This window comes from Centruroides vittatus, unplaced genomic scaffold (genome assembly GCF_030686945.1).
Source record: "Centruroides vittatus isolate TY-2023 unplaced genomic scaffold, ASM3068694v2 scaffold_435, whole genome shotgun sequence".
Lineage (NCBI taxonomy): Eukaryota > Metazoa > Arthropoda > Arachnida > Scorpiones > Buthidae > Centruroides > Centruroides vittatus.
The window spans coordinates 5,107,176-5,121,902 of NW_027122708.1; the positions used below are offsets into that span (position 1 = coordinate 5,107,176).

At 25.7% G+C, this 14,727-nt stretch overlaps 1 protein-coding gene across 5 annotated transcripts in view; it reads left to right on the forward strand.

Moving 5' to 3' along the window:
• Positions 1–13,325, forward strand: part of LOC136989042 (transmembrane protein 245) — a 65,480-nt gene extending 52,155 nt beyond the window's left edge. For 2 of the 5 annotated variants that reach the window (XR_010882850.1, XR_010882851.1), the window contains 3 exons: positions 245–433; positions 5,719–5,794; positions 12,715–13,325. Coding sequence is in view for 3 of the 5 variants with exons in the window: in XM_067287103.1 (XP_067143204.1) it covers positions 245–433; positions 5,769–5,784 (205 nt within the window). In the remaining 2 variants the exon portion in view is untranslated. Of the gene's footprint in view, positions 1–244; positions 434–2,173; positions 2,341–5,718; positions 5,795–12,714 lie in introns of those variants that run through there. The other 3 variants (XM_067287103.1, XM_067287102.1, XM_067287104.1) reach the window with 3 other exon arrangements.
• The last annotated feature ends 1,402 nt before the right edge of the window (positions 13,326–14,727 follow it).

Here is a 14,727-nt window from a genome sequence, read left to right on the forward strand (position 1 = left end):
AGTTAACAATTTTTTTTATATTACAATTTATTCATAACAAAAAAGGCATCAAGATTAAAATTATGAAATTTCTGCTTGCTTACTATTGCTATTATTTATTCATTATTTTATATATTCAAGTTATAAATTGAAAATTTAACTACAATAAGTCTTACTACTTTTAATCTAATAATTAAAATAAAATATGAAATGTTTCAAACTTTTACAAAACTTTGCTTTACATTTATAATTTAATTTTTTTTAGTGGTGGACATCCTTACATTACTGGTTTAGCAATTGCTGGAGGAGTATTTTGTTTGGGATTTGAAGGAGCATTATTTGGTCCATTATTACTCTGTTTTTTCTTTGTGGCTATTAATATGTACAGTTCAATGATGCAAGATACTCCAGTGGAAGAAACAGTACATCCTAGTAGTAGGCATGCACTGAAAAGGTATTTTAAAATAAGAAATGAAAATTTACATGTATATATTATTATTATTTCTAATGTATGATAATATAAAATAAATTTAGTGAATAATTTTTCCATTTTTTCTAGAACTCGATGATGTTTTTAATCTTTAACATTTTTAAAAACCTTGTTCTAAAGCATTATCTAAGACTGAAAACTTACTTATCCTTGTTAAATCATTTGAATGAAATGTAAAATAAATGCATAAAAATAATGTAAATAAGCTTAGAGAATTCTGATGAAAATAGTTTTTATCAAGTAAATTTAGTAATTTTAATAATAAAAGATTTCTTTCCTATTTTGATGAAATCACTTTTTTCATTATTCTTTAGGACTGGAGATTTCCTTCTCTTAAATTTAAAATAATAATTTACATAAGTTTTTAAAATTTTATAACTGATTTTTCCAATAAAATTTTGCATTTTAATGAAGCAAAAAGCTTTATTTTAATTTTTTTTTAATTTTATGACTATATGTACTTAGTATTTTTCAATGTTAAGCTAATATTTTTAAGAAGAATGAACTTTTCTTAATATTAAACATAGTATTATCTATGTATTTTTTTCAAAACTTTGCATCAAATAAGTGTATTTTCCATGATTATTTGTCTGTTGCACATGAAAACTAACAGGAAATATTTCTAATACATACTCACATTATATTTAAGTTAAAGGTCATTACTATTAATAAGTTTTACGATGATGTTTAAGATAATAGATGTTTGCATTGTACTGTTTTGAAGGTTTTTATTATTTAGAAATAATATATACTTACTTGCTATGAATATGATATTAATGATTAGCATGAAAAATCATTAATTTGAAAAGCATTAATTAGTTAAGATTGTTTTTCTGTGTTTATTTCAGCAACATTGAGTCTTATAAAACATTATCTATCAGATTTTTTTGAGAGATATTTAACTTAAAGCAATTGTTCACAATATTATTTTTTATATGCAGTTACAACTTAAAGATCTTTTTAATTGGAAATAGGGTATAAATCTTTTTTTTTTTCTCTTGCATGGTGCTAAAATTTCTGAAACTGAAGCTATGATGTCATTTCTGAAATTACATTCTCTGCAGAAAATTATATTTAAGCAAAAATGTTCCTTAATTAGGAATAATTGCTCATAAATTGTGAATTTAATTCCTAAAATCATATAAGCAATATAACTGATGGCAATGTTTTATATATATAATTATTTTTTGTGTGTGTGTTGTGTGCAAGCTTTTTGTGTTGTTAGGTTATGTCTATTCAAGTAATCTGTGCATGCTAAGCATTTGCATTGTGATGTGATATGTCGTCACAGTAGTCATCTATACGTGTTATGATTTGGAGATCTTTCTAAACTCAACCAGAATAAATGCTACTTCTTGACAGTATTGGAAATTTAATATCATCAAGAATCATGTTTTGTAGGATAGAATTTAGAATTTAAATTTTGGATAGTTTTAAAAATTCTAATGCTTAATGTTACATGATTGTCATATAAATTGGCATGTGTGCCATCTAATTTTAATTTGTATTGAAGTAGTTAATATATAATTTTAGATACATCTAGCTTGCTTTCTCATTACATTTTTTTAAACAACAAATTTTGTTTTAACTGCAGATATTCAAAATTAGCCAACTATGAAAAATAAATTTATTTATGTAAAATAAAATTTGAATTATAATTAATTTTATTAAGATGATGAAAATTCAATGAGGAATGTTTTCTAGATCCTCACTGTAGTGAAAATTGGACAATATCCAAATAAAATGACTGATTTGGATTTCACTCAAGGCCAAGTGTACCATATTTTTTTAAAAGTGACTCTTGATTTCTATATTTGGTTGAATATATGTTTTATAAATATTGGGTATTACTTGTTTGCTATTTATAAGAATAAACATTTCAGTTCTAAATATTTATTGCTGTTTCTTTATAAAATAAAAATTTTATTTTGTTAATTAAAAAAAATAAATTATTGTTTTTTATAATTGATTTTAATTAAATATTTATTTTATATACTTATTTTTTAGTTAGTTAATTTTTCTTTTATTAATTATTCTTTTTATGATTTATTTAAAACCATATATTATACAGAAACTACCTTTTCACAATTTATAATAATCAAATGTTCTTTTCTGTCCATACATCTTATTTTATTATTTTAATTTTAATAAAACTATTTGCATTTCTTCTACTTTCCATGATGGGCATTTGACACAATTTTGAAAATGTTTGTTTTGATTATTTACTATAATAAAAACTTTATTATTATAACTTTCAATTTCATTTTATGTTGTAAATATTTATGAAAATGAGGAAAAAAATTGTTACTGACATCTAATGAATTTTAAATGTTTTTCTAGCAAGTATAAAATAAGTTTATTGTGTAATTTGTTCTGTCTCTCAAATAGTCATTGTTTAAAAATATATAAATATATTATATATTAATATATATCAATACAATAATAAATATATTATTAATATATAAAAACACATTTAAACATAGAAGGTAGAATGAAAATATTTAAACATCTCTTTATGCTTACATCATGAAAAGAAATTTTTATGAATGAAAAGAAATGTTTTATATAGTAATAAATTATAATTTTTACTATTTGCAATAAAAATAATTTCTTACTTTTGTATTAAAATGTTTTATATAATTCTGTATTTATAAGTTGTGAAAAGGTAGAATTTTTTAAGATTCAACATTTCACTTAGCAACTGATAACTTAAACCACAACAAAATTCAACAGAAATAACCAGGTACTATTAAATTTATTGAAACTAAAATTTTTGAAAATATCAATAATTTAAAAAAAAAACAAATTTTATACTTACAAATAAATAAATTGCAAGAAAATGAACAAGATTTAAATTTTGAATATTAATTCAAGACAAAATACTCACCTAGATCTTGTCATTTTTTCTTTTTAGGCAATAGATTAACATTTTAAAAAACTAAAAATTCACACTAAACTGATATATTTTACTATTTATAGTAAGAATTTATATGCATATACTGTTTAAATTTTGTAACAATGCTTATTTTTGTTGAATTTACATATTCCAATTTCAGAACATGTAACAAACATTAGAATTTAATTATATTCCAATGTTTGTCTTATAGAAACTAAACATTAAATCTTCAAGCCAATAAATATGAATTTGATATTAAAGAAAAAATTATTGTATATGTAATTGTACTAATTTAAATGTTCATTGGTTTACAAAATTTTCAACTACTAATTCCATTTTGAATAATAAAATAACCAAACATTTTAAAAAACTAAAAATTCAGTTGATTAGTTTTTACTCTTTTACAAACTATAATAATTAGTTTGTAAATAATTTTGTATAAAAGTTTTCATGAAATGTGTTTAATAAAGCTAAATTAATTGAATCATTTTGTAAATAAACATCTTCTAAAAGCAAGTTCATGGGTTTGTTTTCAGATACAAGCTTATTTTGGTGTTATGGTTTTGGAGATGATAAACCTCTCTCTAAAATGAAGGAAGGGCAATGTGTTTGATCTTTCTAGTCAATAGACTAACTCCCTGTTATAGTAACTTAGCCTGTTCTCAAGGGTTGTGACTTTTGAGATGTGTAGTTCTTAAGAAATGAGGCAATCTTATAATCATGTAAATACGAGCTATGTTTTTTTTCATCTGTAAGTAATCTAACTAGTTTTGCTTTATGATAAATAAATTTAGTACTGTAAAACTTTTTTAGAAAAGAGTTATCTATTACCAATGCTATAAATAGAAGATTTCATTAGTTAAATCCATTTCTGTGGCAGAAATCCTTTGATGGTACATTTGAACTAGCAAATTGGTGACTATGGAAACTTTGAGAATTTATCCACATAATTTTCATTAACAAGTTTCCAAAAGAGACTTTTTGTCATCAGTATTTTAAATTGAAAAAATTTAGTTTTGTAACTAAACCCAGGGATTTACTTATGAAATTAGCTGATATTTGGGAAATAATTCAGTACTCATTAATATTAAGTTGACACTACAGCATTTGCCAAATGTTTGCTCAGCATTTGGCAAATACCAAGTAGTGTTGATGACTATTTGGTATTTGCAGTTTCACATTCATTGTTAGTATATTGTGCTGAATCAAATGGGACAAATCTTGGACAAATGTTTGTAATTTTTGTAACTGGTGTTTGGCAATTAATAGTGTTTACATACATGCTTGTCACATTACAAACACTTCAGCAAATACTTTGGTAAAAGGCAATTACTTGGTAATTGGCAAATATCATGTGTGAAGCTGCCTTTATATAAGACCAAAGTGCTTGTTGCAAATTGAATGAAATAAACTTTTTCATAGATACATATATTTCAAAACATAATGTAACATTACAATTTTTTATTGTAACAAATTTTAGAAATTACTTCTTTCTTGATTTGCCAAATAATTATTTCTTATTTATACTTTCTTAAACATTCTTTACTTCAAAATGACATTTCCATCTCTTCTACTTTAGAATGTTCTAGTTTATTTTATAAAACAAGTCTCCAACTTATGACTTGTGGGTCAAATATGCCCCAAAGCATACTTATCCAGCTCATAAAGCTTGTTTTTATTAATGTTTTATCAATAACATTCAAACTAATCAAAGATTCTTTAAAGATAGTCAAAGATTTTTTGTACCTGGCCCCTAAACTTGTCTTTTACAGTTTACCTGGTCCTACACAGAAAAAAATGGAGACTACTGTTCTAAAGTAATAGAAAAGTTATTTAGCGTATCAGAGAATATGAAACAAGATTGAAAAACTTTCTCCCTTTCACTTTTTTCAATTGAAAATATTAAATTTTAGGAGTTGAAACTGTTTTTGACTAGTAAAATATCTAAATTTGTATAAATTCATATTTATCTCAAATGTGTTTTTGATAATGTAGTAAAATTTTAAAACCATACTGTAATTTTATCTAATTATCTAATTTTATATCTTTTATAAGATTAATTTATATATATTTTATAAAATATAATTCATTTTTGCAATTGATATTTGGATCTAAAATTAAAATTCTTTAACTACAATTACAAAGAATTAATCAATAAAAATTTAATATATCAGTATAATTTATAAATTGGCTTGAAGAGTTTAATATCACTATCAATATAAAATTATTATTTTTTCCAAACTTAAAATTTACTTTTAATTTTATTTCAGCTTTTACTGTATATTAAATTCCTTGAATATTAAGTTAAATTTATTTATTTTGTTTAATTTAAATTAAAGTTCTGTTTGTATAGGATGTTTACAGTAGAATAAATGCTGATGTGTCCTTATGTTTACTACTTAGTGCTTTGAACAAGTAATTCCATGGAGGTGGGTTCTCTAAATAACCAGAAAGATTACTTTAATAATGATGGTCCTGCTCATAATCAATAGAATTTATTATCAACATCATAACATTTGCTGCTGATTTTCAATATTGAGAGAGAAGAATTAATTCATTTACTATATATTATCTTAAAACAAATTTAAAATTTTATTTCATTTAGAACTTTATTAAATTTTAATTAATATTTTAATGATAAAAATTATTTGTAAACATAATAAATTTTGTAAATTGACAATACACTATACACATTAGATTGAAATTTTACTCATTAACAACAATTTTATACTTACAATCTGTTTTCAGTGAGCTATTTTACAACAGCAGTATAATATAAGTGTTATTTATTAAATTTTTGATAATTAATATTAATTTTATGTGCATGATTTATATTTTTCTGAAGAAAATTAAAATATTTTTTCAATAAATAATTATAGAATACATTTTAATTTATAACTTAAGAAATTTTTACATTTATGATTCTATATAATATATATATGTATATTTTTTAAATAGTGAGGTTTACTTTTAATATAATATGTATGATATTAAAATTATATATATATATATATATATTAATTATACATAATATACAATTATAAAATTACAGATATTATTATAATTTTTAAACCTCAGTAAAGAAAATTTTCATTTAACTTCATTGAAATTAGTTGATTAATTACAGTAGATATTGACTTTGTAATTAGGCAAAACTTATTTTAATAAAACTATTAGTATTTTAAAATTTTTCATATGTTATTTGAGCTGTGATATTTATCATATCTGATATATTTTAAAAGAAAAATAATCATTAATTTACAAAGGTAAATGTATATGTTAGAGTAAATTTGAGAGAGATTAATTGAATGCAAATGGTAATCATTAATATATATATATTTGAACTAATAGTTTAAACATAAAATTGTAAGTTATACATATTTGCATCTTCAGCAAAATATTCTTTCATAGTACAGGGTCCCCTCGAACATCCCTTCTTTTATGGGTTTAATTTTGGAAATAGAAACATGAGTATAGTACTTTATACAATGATAATAGAAAATTCATCTGAAAAAGTTAGTTACTACCTTAAATCGGTACATTTCCACATATGCTCCCAATGTGGCAAATATGATATCTAGTTTGTACTTGATTTTGGCCCACATCTGAGCCAGCATGTTAGGAGTCTCACTGTTAATGGCATCTGTGTGGGCTTTTATAGCATACACATGATCCTTGACATGCCCACAAAGAAAAAAGTTATAAAGAGATGATATTGGGTGATTGGGCAGACTAAGAAATGGGCCTCAGCAATCCAGGTTGTGCAGCAGTGGAGATCCAGATCTCTACTGTGCGGCAGCAGCAACCCTTCAAGCATATGCACATCAAACTTGAAGTATTGACCAACATTCTCCAACATATTTTATTCACATATTTGAATAAATGGATTTTACAGAACAGTTGAAAACTAGGGATGTTTGAGGGAAACACTCTGTATTTTAGTTATATTCCATAAATAAACAAGTTTATAACTTATGTACATTGTTTACATAACTAAAAGTTTGTTTTAATAATATATGTAAAAACTATTAGATAGAAGATTGTTTTGATGGCCTTTGTCTTTCTAGTATTAAACTAAAAATTAAAATGTCCAATAGTTCTTGAGTAGAGAAACAAATTTATATTATTATTTAAGAAATTTTGAAATTTGGCATTTCAGTTAATTGTCAAAAATAAAAGCAAAAAATATATATTAATAAAATATGAATTATATAAGAATACATTACATTAAAACAGTTTTGTAAGTAATGGATTTAGAGATAGTCTCATTTTAAATAGGATACAGAAACAAAAAATTCCTGTTAAACTCAAAAATCATTTATGAATGAATTATATAGTCATAATATATGAAGAACTTACTTCCATATGGACATAAGAGCAGGAGATAGAAACTTTACAAAAAGGTAATATTCTGCCTAGCTAATATCATTAGTTACATGTCAGTTTTTGGTGTAAAGTTCCCTAAGGACCCTAAAGTATCCACAATGAATATAGAAAATCCACATCATATCAAACTAATGGATGAAAGTTTGGAAATATGTCCATTTGATCCTTAACCCTTGGAAATAATACTTCTTGGTACTAAATCCAGCTTTTAGATTTCACTTATATGGTCTATTCATCTCAGATCTTAGAATTTTTAAAACTAACTTATTTTCTATTATTTTTATTAAAGCAAATTATTTTAAACTGAAGTAATTTTAGAATCCCTATACAAACAGTTATGAAGTAATAACTGTTTTTTTCTGGTGTGTATATTTCTGACAATTAAGATTCTAAAGCGGGGATGTCAAATTCAAACTCCTTAAGTGCCAATTTTTTGTCTTGAGTATGACAGTGGGCCAGATTAAAAATAAAATGCAAATGTAATACTAAGTATAGATAAGAAGTATATAAAAAATGATTTTATTAAAGAAAAAAAATTATAATTTTTTTAAGTAGAGACATATTAAACCAAAATATTATTTTGAGGATCCAGAAACTTGACTTCTTTTATGCTTCATTATCTCCTAAATGTTTGGTGTCAATGATGATGTTTTGATTTTCAAAATGGAAGTAAGTCTTGAACAGTATTTAGATTTATTAATCTTCATTGTTGAAAACAACTGTTCACACACACATGAACTTCCAAACATGCATAAAATGCAGACAGCATGGTTCTTTAAGTTGGGATAGCTATTTTGATTTTTGAAGTACTTTGTATAAAATACCAAAATGTCAACTTCATTGAACTTTTTTTTTAAAGCAGTATCACACTGCAAATCTATTAGTTCCATTTGCAAGTAAGTCTGTGCTTTACCAACCTCGAACATAAATAGATCATTAAGAAGAGGAAAGTTGTAGGTATTGAGCTCGTGAAAATCTGCAAAACGACTATCAAATTCAGCAATAAGATCAAGCAAACGGTAAGGAAAATATGCTAATATATCTGCATTGTACATGCCAATTTCACAAATGCTAGAAAAATGGTCAAGTGTTTGTTCTTGCAGCTGCAATTCTCACAACTTTAATTTTATTTTGAAAGCTTGAACACTTGAGTACAGTTGCGTAACAATTACATTTTTTTTTTTTTTTTGGAAGTTTAACATTCAAATTATTCAAATGTTCCATCATATCTACTAAGAATGCAAATTCAAGCTATCATTCATCACTGTGTTCCATCGGTTTGTCCTTTTGAGCCATAAATGTAACATGTTTATGCAATTCAAAAAATTGCTTAAGCATTGATCCATGACTAAGCCACCATACTTCTGCAAAATAGAGAATAACTGAACATTTTTCATCAAGATCTTTTAAAGATCTTGATGAAAAATGTTCAGTTATTCTCTACTTTGTTCTCAGTTATTCACAATTTTTAAAAAATTGCATGAATTGGCAGCGATTTAGTCCTCTACTTCTAATAAAATTAACTGTTTTAATTATGGAGTAATCACATGTTCCATTTTCAGCACTTTAGAGGCCAAGGCTTCTTGATGTGCAATACAATGAATTCCAATGAATTTGGGTCGTTCACCTTTAATTTCATTTAAAATTTTGTTCCATATTTTTGTGACAACACCAGCATTTTTACCAACGATAGATGGTGACCCATCTGTAGTAATACTGCAGAAATTACTCCAATCTAAGTCATAATTTGGTACTAATTGCTCAATTGCTGAGTAAATATCTTGAGCTGTGGTAGTACTCTTCAATGGTATGCACTGCAGCAACTCTTCTGTGATGTTAAAATCTTCATTAATTCCACGAATAAATACAAGCTGTGATGTATCTCTGATATCTGTACTTTCATTGGCTGCTAAGGAATACCAGATAAATTCTTTAATTTTATGTTTAAGTTGAAAGTCCAAATTTTCTGCCAATTCATTTACTCTGGAAGCAATTGTATTTCTAGTTGGGTATTTCTTGAATGACTTGTTTCTGTGATAGGAATGAAATGTTGGCTACGTCTAGCATACATTTTTTTAAAAATTCGCTATCACTAAAAGCTTTTGGTTTTTTTGCAATCTTTACTGCGATCGAATAACTAGCTTTCATTGCATTCTCACTGTCAGTTTTTGATATTTTAGAAAATGATTGCTGCCCCATAAGTTTAGTTTTCAAAGATGCCAGTTTTTCTTGCCTAATTTTGTCGGTAAATAACTCAAACTTATCTTTATGATTTGTTTCATAGCGTTTTTTCACATTAAATTCTTTACAAACGGCAATGGTCTGATTGCAAATCAAACAAAGTGGTTTACCTTTCCATTCAATAAAAAAGTACGAAATTTCCCATTTGACTGGAGAAATCGGTACTCACTATTAACTTTTCTTTTAGCTGACATTGCATTTATTGAAAATTTTTTACCATTGCAATTTATTTGACTGAACTCTCTCACCAATAAGAAAACACAACAATGTCTCTAATTATGGAAGTATCTTGAATACTGAACAACATTACCAGATGTTTTTAGCATTTGTGGACAAAAATTTTCTAAAAAATAGCCCAAAAGTAGCCTAATCAAAAAATTCATTTTTAATAATGCAAGATTTGACAACAAAATAAAAAAAAAAAAACATTCATACTTTTCCAGCAAAAATAAATAATCTTGTTTAGACAGACTAATTTGAAATACTGTAGAGAAAATGTAATGTAAACAAGAAATAAAACACAAAAATAAATCAAATAAAATTAATATCTCTAATATGAATAAGTAATAGTAATTGAGTTCAACAATTTTGTTTATTAAGTATTATTTAAATACAAAATATCACATTTTCTTTGGTATCAAGGTAATAAAAAATAAACAAATAGCGTTATTGAATTGATGTCACGGGTCGCAACTAATTACCTTGAGGGCCAGCCATGGCCCATGGGCCGTATCTTTGACATGCCTGTTCTAAAGTGTAATATGATAAGGTAATACTGCAAAACGCAGCAGAATGGATTCTTACATTGTAGTCATACAAATTTGGAAACTTAAAACAATCAGGATAAATATGTAACTGGGACTTTTTTAAACCATTATTTTATAAAATTCCAAACACCTAACTACATTTGAACACATTTGTATCATTTACCATGCATGAATTAGTCACAATATGTTCAACTCCATTAGCACGATCAGCTTTTCTAGCTCTTTTCAGTGGTTGAGTTGAAGTAAAGAAAAGAATTGTGGCATCTTGCCTTTACAGATTATTATGAAACTGGATTATGTCATCATTTGATAACTTGCATTTGATAATTTGCATATAACTTCACAAAAACTGGTAGCCAACCATTAGATTTTTTTTCATGATTACAAGAAATCCGTGAAACAGATTTGGGATGTTTTGCACTCGCCTAAATTTTTCTTTCACTTTTTGGTGGGATTTCTCTTCCTTTTTCTACGTTTATCTTCTTCAGACAATATCACTGCTTTGTCTTCCAAACTATGGGTATCCATTACTATACAATAACACCATATTCAAAATAATAATTATTTTAAATAAATTTTTAATTATTAGACAATTTAAAAAGAATTCTTATGTGGATGGACCTATTTGACACACAAACATATTACATAAACAGTAGAGTTTGCAATGAACAATAATATGGCTTTAGTTCAAATATCAGATTTAGTGTTTATATTCATTTGGAAATAAGTTCTTCATATATACTGTTCTTGAGACTTTTTAGTTACAAAATTTTTTAATATTGGCAAATATTTAAAATTGTGAGATAATAGTTTTAAAATCAATTTAAGTAATTTTTCTTTTTTAATTATTTAAGAATTTTGTTAGTATTATACTTTTATATTTTTCAATATTTATTTATCTTATTTTTAAAATGCTTAAGACATAATAATCTATTCTATAAAAGGAATGTTTAAACTAAGATTTCTTATCTATTTTTATTCATTATTTTTGATGATGATGTAGAAAAATAAATTGAATATATAAAAGTTACTTATTAAGACATATTCATATCTAAAATTAAAAATTAATTATTAGATCTTGAATTATACATTTATACATAAATCTTTTAAATCTGAAATTTTGTTTATATGCAATAATGATAAAAAGAATAACACAAAAATTGTTTATCATTATAAATAAATAAATAAAATCATATTTATAATTTTTTTCAAATGATGATTAATTGAATTTTCAATATTAAATTTAATAATATAGCCACTCCTTACTTAATGATGGAGTTCCATGTGTACGAGTAGGTCGTTAAGCAAACTGATCATTAAACGAAGAGCTCAATCATTTTTATTTATTCTAGATGAAGGAAAGGTGTAAAGGAAACTCCAACTTGATAACTTTGTTTTAATTTGCATCTCTTACATGTAATAGAACATTAATTTTTTGGTATATCATTTTTATAATTTTTGCTGATTTTATTTTAAAGTTCATTCATAAAAAAAGACATTCAAATTTATATTTTAGTCATTAAATCCTTCAAATGGGATGCACAATAAAAGTACAAATTTATAAACGAAATATAGTATATAGTCTTGGAGATTGCAAATGCTTTGTGTAGTGAATACTGACCAACTATGGGAACTAGAATAAGATTAGAGAAAGGGATTCCCTGCACCGGAAAGATGGTCGTTAAGCAACGAGTGGCCGTAAACCATTCTAATTACTTCATTCACCTAATAAATATCATTGTTAAAATAAATAAAATTCCAGATATTATAAGCAAAAAGTAATTAAATTATAATGGATTGCTTTTCAGCTTTTGCTAATTTTAATGCACTTTAAAAATAAAAAAAAATAACTATAAAATATTAGTTTATTAAAATCAATCATTGACTCACTAGATTTTTAAATGTTATTTGTAATCATTAAATTATTAATAATTACCAAACTTTATTCATTTTAGGACAAATAGTCAATGATGTAATCGACTACAGCTAAAATATCTCTAGTCTCTTGCTTGGCACTGCTTATCTTTTTGTTATTGTCTGCTAGTCGGCTCTGTCTCTTCAATAAAACTATTGCCTGTATTTTATAAAACTGCAATCAAACTTAAAAGAATATCTCGCTATTGCATTCAAACTGCTTTGAATATTCCGACATTACGGAATACATAAATATCAATTTCTAGTCTTAATACCGATCTGATAATATAATTTCACTATTTCGTACCAGAATTAAATATTAAATTAAAACATTATTTGTTTATTAGCTATTTATTGCTCTACTTTGATATTGTATTTATTTGTTATAAATTATTTTTGCATTCTGATGTGTAAAGTGTAGTAAAATGTATAAAGTGTATCTTTTAAAAACTTATGTATTTTATTATTTTGGATAAAGTTTAAAAAATTTAATATATTGAAAGTAATATTTATTAAGTTGTCTTTTATTATATGAAAACTTTAATGTTTGTACATCTTAATACACAATAATTTAAATTACTTTAAAATCTGTAAATGAATAAATGATGCCTTTCTTCTGTGCCTCAAAATAAAGCATGTTTTCTAGTTTAAATGTATTTGTTTTCTTGAAATTGTTTTGACACTAACTGTAAGTGAAATCAATCATGCATGCAGCCCAAATATAAATACACACGGTAATAAAATATATCATCTATATTGTTAGCAGTTACAACAGATTCAATTTCTGATCTTTTCACCAAAACTTGTATTTGCTGCAATAATAAAATTATATGCATCAATACACAACATGGGTCATCCTGACTTTTTTATAGCAATTGTCAACCCATTTGCAAAAAACTCTTTTTATTCACCAGGTTACTTTTTTGCCTACTGTGACTCTACCAACTGGAATGAAAGGACAACTGACAATAAGGTAGGTGGGCCTTATTTGGCAAATATAACGTTTTAAGACTTTGTATTTTCACTATCAGAGGAAAGTCTGAAAGTTGTACTGCAACATACTGTAAGATGTATACTTGCAGAAATGTGAAATTAAAGTTATTACAGAAAACTTTTCAAAAGATGCTAATACATTTTCCAAAAGTTATGTAATAGACCTTATTTGGAATGGGGTTCCAAATACATAAAGAAATAATTTATTAATTAAGTTAAAGTAAGAGCTACCATATTTTCCAGCATATAAGACGACTTTTTAACCCAGGAAAATCTTCTCAAAAGTCGGGGGTCAAAAGCCTGATTTAAAAAAGATTTTATATGCCGGGGTCATCTTATAGGGCAAGTATATCCCAAACTCTATATTTTAACTGTGAAAGTCAGGGGTCGTCTTATATGCCAGAAAATACGGTAATTAAATTACAATAAATGTATTTAAACCCAATAAAATACAAGTAGCTTAAACATTTCATTCTTGGCAAAGAAAACTGGATATTTTGTCTTTAGCTGTAAGTCCAACACACTCTTCGTGAACATATTTTGAAAACCACATACAATCTCATGTCGACAATTCGATCTTCCCTGCATAATAACAGAACTGGTTTTCCTTTCCCTGCAAGACCTATGGTGGATTTTGAAAAATGATAAACCATTTGATGAAAGTTGCTGTGTTCATTGATCCTTTCTCAGTATCTCAATCTCTCTGTCAGGTGGAAGATTATCCTTCCACTCAGGATTTAATCCTTTTCCTTCAAACATAATTATAGGCAATATGACTTGACTCGGTGCCTTTCCACATGAGACAACAGATGCATTTTCACAGTGTACAAGATGTCCTCTTTTTTCCCCCCCTTCTTTTCTGTCATTACACATTTTTCTGTTTATGAAGAGCAAATCTACAGTCTTTCTCGTCTATATTGTATATTAGATGTGGCTTATTGAAAATATCTAACCAGGTCAATACATCCTTCATCTTATCAAAATAGTTGCTGACAACTAGGGAATTCGACCCCAGTCGTTATTTCTAATCCCGGAATTTCGGGATTATACTTAGTCAATCC